This window comes from Anguilla anguilla, chromosome 14, assembly GCF_013347855.1.
Source record: "Anguilla anguilla isolate fAngAng1 chromosome 14, fAngAng1.pri, whole genome shotgun sequence".
In the NCBI taxonomy this organism is placed as follows: Eukaryota; Metazoa; Chordata; class Actinopteri; order Anguilliformes; family Anguillidae; genus Anguilla; species Anguilla anguilla.
This window is the reverse complement of record NC_049214.1, coordinates 40,294,247-40,312,354: the sequence shown is the minus strand read 5'-3', so window position 1 is coordinate 40,312,354 and position 18,108 is coordinate 40,294,247. Positions and strand designations below refer to the sequence as shown.

The 18,108-nt window shown below is 43.8% G+C and overlaps 1 protein-coding gene across 1 annotated transcript; it reads left to right on the top strand.

The window, feature by feature from the left end:
* The first annotated feature begins 3,351 nt into the window (after positions 1 to 3,351).
* Positions 3,352 to 17,053, top strand: LOC118212898 (alpha-1A adrenergic receptor-like). The gene is made up of 2 exons (XM_035391367.1): positions 3,352 to 5,026; positions 15,584 to 17,053. The coding sequence occupies exons 1-2, from the start codon at positions 4,108 to 4,110 to the stop codon at positions 16,051 to 16,053; spliced, it is 1,389 nt and encodes a 462-aa protein (XP_035247258.1). The 5' UTR covers positions 3,352 to 4,107; the 3' UTR covers positions 16,054 to 17,053.
* Positions 17,054 to 18,108: the final 1,055 nt, after the last annotated feature.

The following is an 18,108-nucleotide window of genomic DNA, read 5'->3' as shown; positions in this document are numbered from 1 at the left end:
GAGTACTTTAATAATGCTGCTTTACTGAGAACTTTAATAACGCTACTATACTGAGTACTTTAATAATGCCTCTATACTGAGTACTTTAATAATGCTACTTTACTCAGTACTTTATTAATATCACTTTATTGAGTACTTTAATAATGCCGCTATACTGAGTACTTTAATAATGCTACTTTACTCAGTACTTTATTAATATCACTTTACTGAGTACTTTAATAATGCCCTTTACTCAGTACTTTTTTAATATCACTTTATTGAGTACTTTAATAATGCCGCTATACTGAGTACTTTAATAATGCTACTTTACTCAGTACTTTATTAATATCACTTTACTGAGTACTTTAATAATGCTACTTTACTCAGTACTTTATTAATATCACTTTATTGAGTACTTTAATAATGCCGCTATACTGAGTACTTTAATAATGCTACTTTACTCAGTACTTTATTAATATCACTTTACTGAGTACTTTAATAATGCTACTTTACTCAGTACTTTATTAATATCACTTTACTGAGTACTTTAATAATGCCTTTTACTGAATACTTTAATAATGCCACTATACTGAGTACTTTAATAATGCCGCTATAATGTGTACTTTAATAATGCTACTTTACTCAGTACTTTATTAATATCACTTTATTGAGTACTTTAATAATGCTGCTTTACTGAGAACTTTAATAACACTACTATACTGAGTACTTTAATAATGCTGCTTTACTCAGTACTTTATTAATATCACTTTACTGAGTACTTTAATAATGCCACTATACTGAACACTGTAATAATGCAGCTTTACTGAGTACTTTAATACTGCCGCTATACTGAGTATATTAATAATCCTGCTTTGCTGAGTACTTTAATACTGCTGCTATTCTGAACACTGTAGTAATGCAGCTTTACTGAGTACATTAATAATGCTGCTATACTGAGTATTTTAATAACGCCACTATACTGAGTACTTTAATAATGCCTCTTTACTGAGTACTTTAATAATGTTGCTTAACTGAGCACTTTAATAATGCCGCTATACTGAGTACTTTAATAAAGCCACTTTACTGAACACTGTAATAATGCAGCTTTACTGAGTACATTAATATTGCCACTATACTGAATACTTTAATAAAGCCACTTTACTGAACACTGTAATAATGCAGCTTTACTGAGCACTTTAATAATGCCGCTATACTGAGTACTTTAATAAAGTTACTGAACACTGTAATAATGCAGCTTTACTGAGTACATTAATAATGCCACTATACTGAGTACTTTAATAAAGCCACTTTACTGAACACTGTAATAATGCAGCTTTACTGAGTACATTAATAATGTTGCTATACTGAGTACTTTAATAATGCCACTTTACTGAATACTTTAATACTGCTGCTATACTGAGTACTTTAATAATGCCTCTTTACTGAGTATATTAATAACGCTGCTTTACTGAGTACTTTAATAATGCCTCTTTACTGAGCGTATTAATAACGCTGCTTTACTGAGTACTTTAATAATGCTGCTATACTGAGTACATTAATAATGCCGCTATACTGAACACTGTAGTAATGCAGCTTTACTGAGTACTTTAATAATGCTGCTATACTGAGTACTTTAATAATGCCTCTTTACTGAGTATATTAATAACGCTGCTTTACTGAGTACTTTAATAATGCTGCTATACTGAGTACATTAATAATGCCGCTATACTGTACACTGTAGTAATTCAGCTTTACTGAGTACTTTAATAATGCTGCTATACTGAGTACTTTAATGATTCCACTATACTGAGTACTTTAATAATGCTGCTATACTGAGTACATTAATAATGCTGCTATACTGAGTACTTTAATAATGCCTCTTTACTGAGTATATTAATAACGCTGCTTTACTGAGTACTCTAATAATGCTGCTTCACAGAGCATTTTAATAATGGCGCTTCAGAGGACGTCCTTTCAGTGTAGCCAGGTCAGACTGTAAAAGAGTGGATTTCTGGTCCCGTTTTTAGTTTTTCGTTGCGTGAATGCAAGTTATGAGATCGGAAATCTAATCCTTTTAGACCGGCGGGATGAGAGGATGAGTGACGTGTTTATGAGGTGCTAGCAATAGATGCATCCACTGCGGTGTGACTGTTTTACACAGGAGGTTAAGTTTGAAACAGGGTGTGGTCTGCCTGCGCTGTGTGAAATGGGGTGTGGTCTCTCTGCTCTGTGTGAAATGCGGTGTGGTCTCTCTGCTCTGTGTGAAACTGGGTGTGGTCTCTCTGCTCTGTGTGAAACGGGGTGTGGTCTGCCTGCTCTGTGTGAAACGGGGTGTGGTCTCTCTGTTCTGTGTGAAACGGGGTGTGGTCTCTCTGTTCTGTGTGAAACGGGATGTGGTCTCTCTGCTCTGTGTGAAACTTGGTGTGGTCTCTCTGCTCTGTGTGAAACGGGGTGTGGTCTCTCTACTCTGTGTGTAACGGGGTGTGGTCTGCCTGCTCTGTGTGAAACGGGGTGTGGTCTCTGCTCTGTGTGAAACGGGGTGTGGTCTCTGCTCTGTGTGAAATGGGGTGTGGTCTCTCTGCTCTGTGTGAAACGGGGTGTGGTCTCTCTGCTCAGTGTGAAATGGGGTGTGGTCTCTCTACTCTGTGTGAAACGGGGTGTGGTCTCTCTGCTCTGTGTGAAACGGGGTGTGGTCTCTCTGCTCTGTGTGAAACGGGGTGTGGTCTGCCTGCTCTGTGTGAAACGGGGTGTGGTCTGCCTGCTCTGTGTGAAACGGGGTGTGGTCTCTCTGTTCTGTGTGAAACGGGGTGTGGTCTCTCTGCTCTGTGTGAAACGGGGTGTGGTCTCTCTGCTCTGTGTGAAACTGGGTGTGGTCTCTCTGTTCTGTGTGAAACGGGGCGTGGTCTGCCTGCTCTGTGTGAAACGGGGTGTGGTCTCTCTGCTCTGTGTGAAACGGGGTGTGGTCTCTCTGCTCTGTGTGAAACGGGGTGTGGTCTCTCTGCTCTGTGTGAAACTGGGTGTGGTCTCTCTGCTCTGTGTGAAACGGGGTGTGGTCTCTCTGCTCTGAGTGAAACTGGGTGTGGTCTCTCTGCTCTGTGTGAAACGGGGTGTGGTCTGCCTGCTCTGTGTGAAACGGGGTGTGGTCTCTCTGTTCTGTGTGAAACGGGGTGTGGTCTCTCTGCTCTGTGTGAAACGGGGTGTGGTCTCTCTGCTCTGTGTGAAACTGCTGTGTGGTCTCTCTGCTCTGTGTGAAACGGGGTGTGGTCTCTCTGCTCTGTGTGAAACTGGATGTGGTCTCTCTGCTCTGTGTGAAACTGGGTTTGGTCTCCCTGGCTGACTGCTCTGTTTCTGTCTGTTTCAGTGGCAGCTGCTGATCCTGGTCCTGGACCTGCTGGCTGTGTTCTCCCATTCCTCTTTGGGTACAGGGGTGGGAGGGGTGCTCAGGAATTAGGGGTCAGGACCCAATCTGCCCCTCCCAAACTTTTGAAAGTCCATCATACTTTTTTATTTTTATACAACTTTATCGATCAGGACTGGAATGAGTTGTTATGAGTTGGATAGGTCATAGAGATTGATAAATGTCCCAGCATCCTTTGCTCCACAGCTACAGAAACCTATCAATATTTGTGGGGAACATTTGTCCTCAAATCTGGGAAGGGAGGGTTTTCCTGTAGCTGCCTACAGGAAATACCTGTGTTTGTTTTATCTAAGAGCTCTCCTGGCTGGACTGCCCCCTACTGTTTAAATCTGATACTGCAAATAACATCCTTTCAGGCATCTAGTGTAGTCTTCTCAACCTCGTTTCTCCAGAGATAATCTGTCATGTGTATTGCAATAGGTGTGAAATGGATCCTGTTTCTGTTGTGCTCTATTAACTGTCTGTCTGAGGTAAGATTCACTGTAGGAGTGACTCTGCTGTAATCTGAATTGCAATTTCCTTTATTGGAGAAGTTGGAAGTCTTATAGCTGATACTTGCCTTCCTTACCTTCCTGTCAGCGTTGTGTCTGAATTGTTTGTGGAGCACTGGCTCCAACCCTCCAGCAGAAAATGGCCCCAGTGTGTTATCTGGGGTAGCCAGGCAGAACTTCCAGGACGGTGCCTTGCGTGTCAGCCCCCTTTGAGCCAAGATGGTTCCCCCAGGAGTGAACATGACCTTGAACTTGTCCCTGCCTCAGGACTGCCTCAACTGCACCCAGCCCTCCACCCCGGAGCTTGATGTCACCAAGGCGGTGATGCTGGTGCTGGTGATGGCTGCCTTTCTTGTTTTTGGGGTGATGGGCAATATCCTGGTGATCCTTTCAGTGGCTTGCCACCGGCACCTGCGCACGCCAACCCACTACTTAGTGGCTAACCTAGGGGCGGCCGACCTGCTGCTGAGCCTGGCGGTGGTGCCGTTCTCCGCCATCTTCGAGATGCTGGGCCGCTGGGTGTTCGGCCGGGTGCTGTGCAATGCCTGGGCCGCGCTGGACGTGCTGTGCTGCACCGCCTCCATCATGAGCCTGTGCGCCATCTCGGTGGACCGCTGCATCGCCGTCACCTACCCGCTGCGCTACCCCGCCATGGTGACGCACCGCCGGGGGCTGCTGGCAGTGGTGGCGGTGTGGGGCTTCTCCGGGGTCATCTCCGTGGCGCCGCTCTTCGGCTGGAAGGAGCCCGACCCGGAGGACGAGTCCATCTGCGAGATCACCCAGGAGCCGGGCTACACCATCTTCTCGGCCGTGGGCTCCTTCTACATCCCGCTGGCCGTCATCTTGGCCATGTACTGCCGCGTGTACGCCGTGGCCCGTCGCGAGCTGCGGGGGCTCCGGGTGGGCTGCAAGACGGACCCGTCCGACCCCGACGGCGTGACGCTCAGGATCCACCGTGGCCATTCGGCCCCTAGCCAGGAGGAGGGGGGCCCCGGCGAGGAGGCCCAGTCCAACCGAGCCCACTTCACCCTCCGCCTGCGCAAGCTGTCCCACGAGAAGAAGGCCGCCAAGACCCTGAGCATAGTGGTGGGCTGCTTTGTGCTCTGCTGGCTCCCCTTCTTCCTGGTGCTGCCCATCGGTGAGTTCCATCCCACAATCCTCCTCTCTCCTTTTGCACACTCCACAGATGGTCAGCTCCCTATTCTTCACTTCACAACTTTTGTGTTGGCTTCACGTGGAATTGTTTGTAAAAGCGCCTGGATAACTATTGACAAAAAGAATAAAGGCTTCATTGTTTCAAATGCATTCGATTTGTACGGTCATAATACAAACATGGCAACGCCAAGGATTGCTTGCGGTTTACCCAAGTCAAGTCTACCTGAAACATACTCTGATCATGATCTTACTTAAAATGTATCAGGAATGGATTCCTCTCTTTAATCTTGTTGGCCCAGGAGTTCAAAACTTTTTATCTCAATCAGATCCAATCGGATTTTGAAATCCCATATTTTGTGATCCAGAATCAGGAAGCTCAGCCAGATTTTGTCCTGGTATTTCAAAGCAATTCAGGATAGGATCACCCTGATCCAGACTGTTCAAGGTTACCAGATCCTGATTATCAGTGCTTTAAAGCACTGGAACATTACTGAGAAAGATCACGATTTTCTAACCTTCAAATTATACATAATATTCAGGGGGCTTTCAAGGTGCAATATGTTACTTTTTGAGTGTCAATTTTTATGGCCCTACAAATGTGAACAACCTTTTCTTTTCTTTTTTTTTTTACATCTAAAACTATCTTTTAGCTCTGACAGCTCTTGATACAAAGAATAGCAGTTTGTAAGTGCTAACATTTTTGTATTTGATTTAAAAGCCATAAAAGGTTTGTTTGTAAACATTAAAGCAAAACAGGCTTGTATTTTGATAAACTTATTATTTGGCTGAATGCACTGTTCTGAGAGGTAGGCTAGAGGCCACTGTAAATGTGACAGGTTTTTTGGTTTTGAACTACCCATTTGCAGGATTTAATCCAATCCGATAGTCAAAATCTGATCAGATCACTTTTGAACTCCTGGGCCGTTGTCATCATGCTGTAATCCTAGAGTTCTGTCCCTCTGCTGTTGAAATGTACTCATTAGCAGGATAGCATGACCAAAGTACAATACTGGCTGAAGTAGAAGTTTCCTCGGGCACCTCTTCAGGACTATTTGAAAACTGTAAACCACAGCACTGGAAAGGCCGAGCTAGAGTAAGGAAGGAGGAAGTGTTACAGAAGGTGAACATCAGGTTACTGTAGAGCAGGGGTGCCCAATCTTATCTGCCAGGTTACTGTAGGGCAGGGGTGCCAAATCTTATCTGAAAATGGCCATTGTGGATGCAGATTTTAGCTTTAGCCCTGCGCTACGACAACAGATTTGACAAAATAATCATGATCTTTAATCCAAGACCTAGGATAAGTAGAATCAGGTGTGTTAGTGTTGGGCTAGAACATAAACCTGCATCCACATGGACCCTTTTTGGATGAGACTGGACACCCCTGCTCTAGAGAATCAGTGTCCACCTTTTCTCTAATCATATTGTATGAAAAATTATTATTCTGTAAAGGACATACAAACATGCATTTAGCCTGCAGTACTGCACAGCATTATGTAGCCTGTAGCACTGTATTGCATTATGTAAATACTGTAACAGGGTCATGGTCAAATTTGTTTCAATTCAGTCAGCTAAGGAAAAGATAATTTAATTAATTAATTCTTTCTTATTAATGAACCCCTTAAAGCCCATGTAAAACCTGGGGCTTTCTATAAGATTACCTAGTCTTAAATAAACCCTGTTATCTTCAAAATTATATACAGTACAGGCATGGTTCACAGCTTGACATAAAGAGCACATTTGTACCAAAATGTCCAAATCCCCTGATCCTATGGGAGTCTCACTCTGTGAACATATTTTATTTACATATTTATTCTGAAAAATATCAAATAATCCAAAAAGTGTTTTGTATTTTCTTGGTCCTATAGTGATTATACTGTATATACTTCTGATAAACCAGATTTATTTTTCCAATCATACAGCAGGGTGTATATAGCACCAGGATAAAAGTTTGGAGGGGATTGAACACAGCAGTAAAATCTGATATGCGTTTTCCCAAAGGTGGGCCCAAATGTCCCCAAAACCTCTTTAAAGGGCACCAAACCTCTCAAAATTGGAGGATTGTGCGTATATTCCAATTCCAGAGGCAAATTTCATTTACGGTGCTACCCTCCGGAACTCTTTTTTTTACCCATTCTCTCTTTCTATCCCCATCCTCTTTCGCACCACTCCAAAAAAAGTTGTGTAGATAACTAAAAGTAGTGATATTTTCTCAGTATGTGCCAAAACCTCTCCAAATTGCACATTTTGTATGATGTTTTGTACACATAATCTACACCCCAAAAACAAATTTTCATAACTGAAAATCACAAATCACGGGGGTTCTATCTGCGGTGGGAAATGAAGTACCTGGTACCAACAGCGAGTAGAGTCGGGTCGAGTCGAGCCGGTACCATGCGGTGGAAAAGCGGCTAAAAAGAGAGATACGGTTTGTAACAATAAGTGGGTTTACATGATGTTTGAAAAAGTGGATTTATTGTCTTAGTCTGGCTAAAACTGGACTTTTAAAAATCATGTAAACATTGTAGTCCGACTGAAATCGTACGAAGTCGATTTTTTCATAGTCGGACTAACATAGGCTACCTAGATAATGCGGCTGGGGGTCGATTTACTACGGCATGTATACGCTTCAAAAGGCCAATACGCCTAGGCGTTCTGCGCATGTTCCGTAACTTACATAGCAACGGTTGCCAAGCAGAATTGATAACGTTTCAGAAAATATATAACTTTAAAAGATTTAATTCAATCTTCTCCTGGGACTTTTGCCGTTTATTGAGGGTGTGACAGAAACTTTCAGTGCCGTTGACTATAATCGAATGTTTTTCACATTTACCGTTCAATTGAGCAATTCAAAGTACATTTTTATGGGTTAGTGTTGTCCGATTGTGCTAGCTACTTCACATTAACCTTGTACGGCGATCAGTAAAGGCTAACCGCACAGTACCACTTAATTATTGTCAGTTCTATCCCCACTGTAATGAACAAAAAAAAAGGCAACAAACAACCTTTTCTGTGAGAAATGTGTTGTCGAGCTCACGCGCATACACTGTTGGCAACATTCTAAAGCTCCGTTTTGCCCTCCCTAGTATCATGGCGGAAAAAAAAACATTTCTGGACGGATGAGGAGACCAACTTCATGCTATCGCAACTAAAGGAGTTAAATATCATAAAATACATGGATGGAGGAAAAACACGGAATGGCGAACTATTCAAAAAAGTTGTGACAAAATTGGAGGAAGCAGAATTTATAAGAAGCCTTCGTCAGACACACCGCGGTCAATAATTCGATTCTCTCCGAGTCATGTATATTGGGACAATGACAATAATCCAATTGAATCTCATCTTTGGCCTAATCAAGCTAAAATATAAATCGATTTCAACTGTGCATGTAAGCGCACTGACTGGCAGCAGCGGCGGCAGATTGTAGCTTGCATCTGCAAGTGTGTTGTTCACATTCCAAACATGCTAATCAATGGGAAATTATCCGATGTGAAATCATAAACATTTAGAGAAAATGTCTGTTCTATTTGCTTACCAACAAAAAACACAAGCAACTAGTTAAACTACTATCCAAACTTGCTAGGTCTTGCTGACCCCACCTTTGAGTAAACCTCTGTGTTATAAACATGAAAATGACTCCTCTAATTGAGATCCGCTATTTAAATACTTCTGTCACAGTTTAAAACCTTTTAATAATTATAAATACAATTTATAGTACAACGGCAAGTTGATAGGAGAACTAGCTGGATTTTCAGCTGTGTGCATTCGCTCACTGTCAGCACAGTCTTCATGACGCAGAGCCCCACTGGCAGTACACAAGTACATTATTTGGGAATGGCTGGACCCATTGACACCAATGAGGGCTCATTTTTACATTACATTTACATTACAGGCATTTGGCAGACGCTCTTATCCAGAGCGACGTACAACAAAGTGTATAACCATAACCAGGAACAAGTATGACGAAACCCCTAGAGAGAAGTACCGGTCCAAGTACAGGGAACAACCGCATAGTTCAACTTGGACCCTGATGGTTAAACTGATTAACACTAACAACGAGAACGGCAACAATGCAATCTATGGAAAAATAAAAATAAATAAAAATACAAGTAGTCGTTAAGACAGGCGCATCAACTAAGTCACCTATGAAACAGCTGCCTAGTTACAACCCTAAGTTTAGTCATTTACAGGGGGGAAGGGAGGGATGGGGAGAGGTGCAGCCTGAAGAGGTGGGTCTTCAGTCGTCGTTTGAAATGGGTCACAGTCTCAGCTGTTCTGACCTCCACAGGGAGGTCATTCCACCATCGTGGGGCCAGAACAGACAGGAGACGTGTTCTGGAAGTGCAGGTGCGAAGAGGGGGAGGTGCTAGGCGTCCTGAGGTAGCAGAACGGAGGGATCTGGCTGGCATGTAGGGTTTGAATATCTTGTGAAGGTATGCTGGGGCTGATCCCTTGACTGCCCCTCATTTGAGATTCTACAGTCTTGTTTAATTGGTTCTGTAATTTCATTGACTTAAAAGTAAACCTATCGCTGTTCAGATAAGCAAACATCTGCTATACAATATACTACTGTACTAAAAAGAGTATGGGGTAGTCAGATAAACCAGCCATGTTCTAAATGGATTCTTGTCAGTTTGAGTTGAAAATGGCGCCTGACCTAGCTGACATCATTAGTTTGAATACAAGCAGAGGCATTGTGGATTACAGACACATGTAAATAGACAAAGGAGCCAGTATTGTATGTTCTGAAAGTTAAAGCAATTCACATACATATAGACATTTTAAAAAGGGTATACAATTTTCTAATACAAAAAATAAAAAGAAAACGAGACCAGGTAACCAAGAAAAGTTTTATGATTTGGGTTACTGTGTAATAAGAGCTTGGGGATGGGGAGGCTCCATTTATTTTACTTCCATTGATTGGCCTGAGTGCTGATAAGGGAACGAGTGGCATTGTTGGCCAGAAAGGAGTCTGTTGCAGGCGCTGACCTCAAATTTGCGTGTTTGTGGGCCATATTTTAATAAATTGTGGATATTTGCTTTATTATCATTCTGTGGATGCCGGCGTCCATTCCACTATGAGGCAGGAGGGATAGGGCTACGAGAATGCTATTTTTAGATGTTCATCTAATTGGGGCTATAAGGGATTAAAACCCCCATGTTATGGACATTTTAACAGTTCATAAACAGAATTTCAATAAAATTGCTTAACTGAAAGAGAAGTGACCCAAACCTTCTCTTCATTAAGCGCCCAGTTGAAGCAGTCCTTATCTCTGATTGAAACAGCCTTGCTGTCCAGATGGGAGGGTTTAAAGAGGTGGAAATGCTCCAGGCGGTGTTATGTGTGTAGCCTTCCTCTTCCTCTGCTGGCTGCACAGCCCAGGGCTCTGTCTGCTGCAGGCTGTTTGGATGGGCTGTTTGGATGGGCTGTTTGTGCAGGCTGTTTGGACAGGCGGTTTGTGCAGGCTGTTTGGATGGGCTGTTTGGGCAGGCTGTTTGGACAGGTGGTTTGTGCAGGCTGTTTGGGCAAGCTGTTCAGACCGGCTGTTTGGACAGGCTGTTTGTGCTGGCTGTTTTAACAGGCTGTTTGTGCAGGCTGTTTTAACAGGCTGTTTGTGCAGGCTGTTTGGATAGGCTGTTTGTGCAGGCTGTTTGTGCAGGCTGTTTGTGCAGGTTGTTTGGACAGGCTGTTTGTGCAGGCTGTTTGTGCAGGCTGTTTAGACAGGCTTTTTGGACAGGATGTTTGTGCAGGCTGTTCGGACAGGCTGTTTGTGCAGGCTGTTTGGACGGGCTGTTTGTGCAGGCTGTTTGTGCAGGCTATTTTTGCAGGCTGTTTGGACATGCTGTATGTGCAGGCTGGTTGTGCAGGCTGTTTCCAGGCAGTTTGTGCAGGCTGGTTGTGCAGGCTGGTTGCAGGCTGGATGTGCAGGTTGTATGTGCAGGCTGTTTGGACAGGCTGTTTGTGCAGGCTGTTTGGACAGGCTGTTTGTGCAGGCTGTTTGTGCAGGCTGTTTAGACAGGCTTTTTGGACAGGCTGTTTGTGCAGGCTGTTTGGACGGGCTGTTTGTGCAGGCTGTATGTGCAGGCTGTTTGGACGGGCTGTTTGTGCAGGCTGTATGTGCAGGCTGTTTGGACGGGCTGTTTGTGCAGGCTGTTTGGACGGGCTGTTTGTGCAGGTTGTTTGGACAGGCTGTTTGTGCAGGCTGTTTGTGCAGGCTGTTTAGACAGGCTTTTTGGACAGGCTGTTCGTGCAGGCTGTTTGGACGGGCTGTTTGTGCAGGCTGTATGTGCAGGCTGTTTGGACGGGCTGTTTGTGCAGGCTGTATGTGCAGGCTGTTTGGACGGGCTGTTTGTGCAGGCTGTATGTGCAGGCTGTTTTTGCAGGCTGTTTGCAGGCTGTTTTTGTAGGCTGTTTCTGAGCTGTCAGCAGGCACCACATAAAGAGAGGGTTTGTGATGCTTACTAATGACTTTTTACAGTCCGTTAAGCGTCCCCATACTTTAGATGACCCAGGGAGTAGTCTGATGCTTCCTGGGTCTCAGAAGGCTTGCAGCTAATGCTTGGGCTCAAGCACAGCAAGCGTCTGATGATGCACTTAAGATTCACAGGCAGATTTATGTCATTAATTCTGTCAAAGCAGAAACTCCTTGAAAGGACACTGGAGCTCTCTGTGAAGTGCCATCCCTGTTAAATTAGTGGAGTGGCCGAGAAAGCATGGTTTAAAGAAAAAGGTGGAACCATCGTTGAATGCAGAGCAGATAGTGGGACACAGTAGTCAGGAGCAGCCTTATAAGTTTATGGTTTCTTTTTTAAGGAATGGCTTTGGGTCAGAATTCAGTGTTCAGATCTTTCTTAAACCCATAGCATTATTGTGGAGTATAGAGTATGTGTATAGGAAGAATATAGCCTAGATAAAGACATCAGTCTTGTTTGTGGCCATATGTTCAATATTTGGCCTAACTGTTACAGAAAAAGGGAAAAATGTCTTTACAGTTTCAGTTCTTGTACACATGTAGTACTTGGCCATCTAATAATGGGAAGCAGGAATTTCTGAAATGAAAGTGGAGTTTTCCTACAAGAAAGGCTTATACGGATATAAAATTTTCAACTGATTATTACAGTTACAAAGGGAAAAATCAGACTTATGTATCGTTATGTATTTAAAATAATGAAATGGTTAAATTGTTTTTTTTTTTTTAAATGTATCAAAGCGTTAATGAAAAAAAATAACAAACGTAAGTTTCACCCCCCAACCTACATGCTTTAGGATAGCATTATTGCTGTACTGTGTGGCAGGGTGTTAGCCTTTATGATTCACTTTTTCTATATTAGCAACGGTCATTTACCATTAGCTAGCCTCTTTGGCTATCATTCCTCACCAGGCAAGTCTACACGATAACCCTACAGGCACCACCATGTGTGAAAGCCATCAGTCGATAAATTGCCAGATCATCCTTGAGTGAGCAAGAGCAGCTTGATTGCTGGATCTGTAAATTTGGAACTGTAAATGCTGCAATTTCCCATGATTTATGTGTCAAAGCGGCTATAGACACTTCCTTTTCAAATTACTTTCAAAACTAACCAAGATCACATGAACTGAAAAAATAAAGCATTTCCCCTTTGAAATGAAACAAATTAACATATTGAAAAGACAGATTCCTTTTCTGCTGTTGATGAATGGGCACCATTACCTCTGTCCTGAGTCACCCAGAGTATGTCAAGTAAATGCAGCCATGCATTCATTTTGATGAATATGAAAACCATTACATTGCCCTGCTGTTTCACAATTACACGGGGTGGCCGAACCATAATGCCACAGACTGAACTTAGGCTGAAACCCCCCACAAAATCCCATCTCCAGTTCGTAGACTGCCTTCACTGGTCTCCACCTTGAATACAAAACCAATATGATGCACAACACCAAATCACTCAACACAACCCAGGGTAAGAACACTTCTGTCAACCCAATTACAGTTTTTACTTCCCACCATAAAGAACAAAAATTTCTAAAACTCCCTTCCACCGCCCACCTTGCATTGTCCACACAGGTATTTCACAAACCTGTGTTGAACTGCTGAACTTTTGTCTGTCGGTTAATAGACTGCCAGCTGCATTAAGTTCCAATGATGAGTCAACTTACTGCAGTTGTGCCTGATTGTCCCAGCAATTGTTGCCATCAACAACCCTACTGGGGAAGCCTCTACAGTCCAGTACCGCCATTTACAACCCTACAGGGGCACGCCTCTACAGTTCAGTATCGCCATCTACAACCCAACAGGGGCAAGCCCCTACAGTCCAGTATCTCCATCCTCAACCCTTTCTGTACTTGGTCTTCAGAGAGACTGGCTCTCTCAGCATGGGTTCCCAGTCTCAGCTTCCTCACCATAGCGAGTGAGCACACCTCTAAGCTCTGGGCTGATCTGCCATCACAACCTAGCTGTGTGTGTCCCATAGTGTGTGCCCAATCAACGAGCTGAGCCCAACTCAGGTGTGTGTGTGCCATGGTGTGTGCCCAAACAACGAATCAAGCTCAACCCAGCTGTGTGTGCCATTGTGTGTGCCCAATCACGAGCCCAGCCCAGCCCAGGTGTGTGTGTCACATGGTTTGTACCCAATCAAGGAGTCGAGTCCAACCCAGGTGTGTGTGTGCCATGGTGTGTGCCCAATCAACGAGTCAAGCTCTACCCAGGTGTATGTGTGTCCCATTGTGTGTGCCCAAACAACGAGTCAAGCTCTACCCAGGTGTATGTGTGCCCACTTAATGTGCAGGGTGGGCACCAGCCTGCCACACCCAACATTGAACAAAAAAATGATAAAAATTTTTTTTTTGTTTTAAAGCAAAGTTTCTACCACGGGATAGATAGTACCCAACAGATATCCATCCCTTGCTGTTTAGGGTGATGGTAGGTAGGGGTAACAGGTACGCTTAATGTAAGCCTGGGTGCTCCAGGCTGAAGGATTGAACGACTGAGGATGCTATGGAATGGATATGGGATAAATAAATATATGGATACACATTTGTTTTAAGAAATGCACTAAGACTTATAAGCTTAAAGCCCTCACTGCACTTCTTTCTGTTGGAACAGTTCACCATTTTACCACTCATTATTTCTTTGCCCACGTTTCAGGCAAGCTAATAATTTCAGAGATACAATAAGTGTTCAGAGATGTAATGTGTTCAGAGATGTAATAAGTGTTCAGCAGATCTCTTGAATATTTCATCAGGGTATCAGGTGTTTCAAACAGAAAATGATACCCTTGATAAAAAGATGACAATGATGAAATACAGTATTTAAACCCAAAAAGTGCTTTTATGCAGGAGTGTCAGACTTACAAGGATTTTATCTCCTGGTGTCAGTGTAGTTAGGATTCTGTATTTTCTCTTGTTAGCTGTGGTGTAAACATTAAAGGTGTAAAAATAACAAGCAACGACTCATTAACAGAGTTAATAAAATTCATAAAATACAGTAGCTCAGGACGTCATGCTAGGATACTGCAGCTCATGGAGTAAAACCAATAAATTAGAGTGTGTCCGTTCATCCATAACAGGGGTTTGAACAGCATGCAAAATCAGTCCCAAGAATGTGTGTGTTCATAAAATCACTTTAGACTCTGTCCATCTACACTCAGACAACATGCAATGTTTCTAATAATTATATATGATCAGAAATACAAGAGATATAGACTTTAATGTCACAAATCTGGCATGAAATATTTATCTTGGCTTGGATTATTTCTTTATTTTTGTCATTGTCCTGGCAGTGGAGACTAGTCCTACTTTTCCCTGGGAGAGGAACCAAAAGCTAATAAAATAATGCAAATGGCGACAGCCCCTGCGTGTATGGAGAGATTACGCAGCCTACGGTGAATGCACTCTTTGTAAATTAAAAGCCCCGGCATTGTTCCACCAATACATTCAGTCTGAAAACAAATAGTTCTTGGTGTTTATGCAGCCATAAATAGAATTAAGACAGCCAGGCGGTGGGGCTGTAAATTCCCATCTCATCTCATCTCCAGCCTCTAAGAAGTGAGTCTTCTCTAAAGAGTCTTCTCACTCGCGGAATCAAATAGCCGACCGCCACTCCGTGGTTTATGGAGTTTGTGGAATGACTCGTTTTTACTGCGTGCTGTTATTTCAGAAGTGCACTTGACACCCGTGCTGAGGACATCTCAGAAACATATTCACTGAACGGAAGCACACATATTGCTTTTCAGTCAAGACGACCGTTTTCAATATGCCTGTCCTGAAAAAGGTCACCTTGGCAGTAGCCTCAATTATGACCTCACAGCCATAAACATGCTACTAAACGCAGTTGCATGTGTCTGATGCTGGGAAGCCATCACCTCGTTTGCACAACTGCTGCTAAATTGTTCAAGTGTGTCTGTATTGAAATATGTTACTTCACCCAATAGGCATAGAGACATGAGCAGCTGCTCTGGACTCAAGATACTCAATATGTTACAAGATATGACTCAGTAATAACACACAATGTGTGTGTGTGCGTTTGTGTGTGTGTGTGTGTGTGTGTGGATCTTTTTCCAGGTGCTATATTCCCGTCCATCAGACCCTCAGATGCTGTGTTTAAAATCACTTTCTGGCTGGGCTACTTCAACAGCTGCATCAACCCCATGATCTACCCCTGCTTCAGCAAGGAGTTTAAGAGGGCCTTCCAGAACCTTCTGCGTCCCCGCTGCCTGAAGCGCAAGGCCCCCGGCCCGGCGAAGCTGCACCCAGAGGGCCGGTACCCTCCTGCCTCCAGCGGCATGCCCCCTAAATCCCGGGCCGCCCAGCCCGTCCCCTCCCCGCCGCGCCCGTCCTACACACGCTGGGGGGTGTTCCTGGGCCCCCGCCCCTCTCGGGCGCGCGGGTGTGGTAAGGGCCTGCTGCGGGCGTGCTGCCTGGCCCAGGAGGAGCCCCTCGCTGCCCCCTGCCCGCCGCCCGGTGACGCCCACGCCCTGCCCGTCCTCAAGGTGCACCAAATGTCCGTGTGCCAGGACGGGGACGCCGTGTGACAGGCTCCGGCTCAGCTCCTCCCCCTTTCAGCACGGAGAGACCACGCCCACTTCAGCAGCGGGGGCGGGGCTGGAAAAACACTGCAATGACATACGGATCTGCAGGACTTTCACATTTACATTACACTCCATTACAATACCTTGCAGAGGCTCTTACCCAAAGCAACATGCAGCAGTGGAGAACACCAGTGTGACTCTCAGGAATACAAAGATACAGCATCACCAAGAAAGCACAGAGGCCCGATTATGAGTGTAATGTTAACCTAACAACCAACTATTTGCATTGCAGCTGAAGGAAGTACAACTAGACAGAAACTTTACATGGCTGTCGCTGTAACATAATTCAAAAAGGTAATTACAAAAAAACTGAGAAAAACAAAGGCTAAAGGGCCATGTTTTCTGAGAGCGTGACGCCCGTAACTACTCACATGCACTGTGAGGTCCCTCCAGCCTTGATGACAGAAAGGGACTCTGGGATGTCTCTAATATCGCATTTCTGTAGGTGGGGAGCCACAGGTTGGACTGATGTGGAGGGCTCAGGGGCGGGGTTGTGGTAATGTGACGCATATTGTTCTGTCTGTCCTGTTTGATGAGATATACTTGCGAAACTGCTTCATAATTGCATGCGGGGGAAAACTAGAAATGTGTTAAAAGAAATAAAGGTAAATATTTTTAAAAACCATTTTATTACAACAAATGGCAGGAGTCATGCCAGAGTACAGCACACACAGGGTATTATCGTGGTCTGGTGCATTTGTGTTTGTGTATGCTTGCATTACTGAACATTAAATTGTCATGTTTATGAATTCAATGAGCAGCCTGGACCCCACACCTATAGGAAAGCCATAGAATAAAGGTAAAATTAGCCAGGTGAAAAATCGAGCAGCTTGGTATCAGCTCAGGCAGCCAAGGGGTGACAGGTGATATTGTGTGCTACTGTGTAAAGTGTCTTTGTGACAGTTCTCTGTAAAAAAACGCTTTACAAATAAAATTGAATTGAACAGGAAAATGGGACTGAACTAGAGCTCCCTCTCTGTTCAGTGTACTACCGCAGAACACAGAAACACAAACACACACATGCACACACAAACACACGCATACATGCATATGCACACACAGGCATGTACGCACACACACGCAGACATGTATGCACACATTCATTCACAGGGATGCACAATCATATACAAATATACATACAAACGCAAACCTGCACACACACCAACACACCCACGAACACACACACACACATGCGCACATACACGCACGCACATACACACACACACATACATACACACACGTACAAACCAGAGGAAATAAATACATTTTTGGTTGGTCTCTCGTCTTAGCTGAGGCTGATGATAAAACACAGTTCAGTGGATGAAGACAGAACCCCTGCTGGATCAAACAGAAAGCCTGAAGATCACACTGGGCATTTCCACACAGTAAGGAAAACTCCTGTTGCCAGTTGAATGTTAACGTCTTCATGAAAGCAGTGTGTGATCATGATCTAATTAAAGCTACTGTGTACATCAGTGCTTCTCAAACTCAGTCCTGGGGCCCCCTGTCTCTGCTGGTTTACATTCCAACCACAATCACAATTCCAGAATGTTAACAAGCTGCTAAGTTCTCTTAATTAGGTGCTTTTCATGTTTAGAGGGATTATTTATCCTCTTAAGTCACATTATGTCAGAAATAGCTATGTATGCCATGAAGAATAAATTTCCCTTTCTGATGTTGTGCTTAGCACTTATTAAGAAAAATGAACAGCTTGTAATAAAGCTGGGATTGGAACGGTGGTTTAAAGGACAGCCAGCATACACAGGGGTCCCCGGGTCCTAGTTTGGGAACCACTGGCTTATATGAAGTTGAGACTTACAGTGTCTGTTGTTTGACCAAAGTGAGTACTCAGGGTTTATTTAGTTATGGCTTCTTCATTGTTTCCTAAACAACGACATTTTGAAAAACGCATTCCTATGCAAAGCTCTGCTGAAATTTAATTTACTGGTTTTTAAACTTGTGTTTCACATTGGTGTGTGGCTCCACCTAGTGTCCATT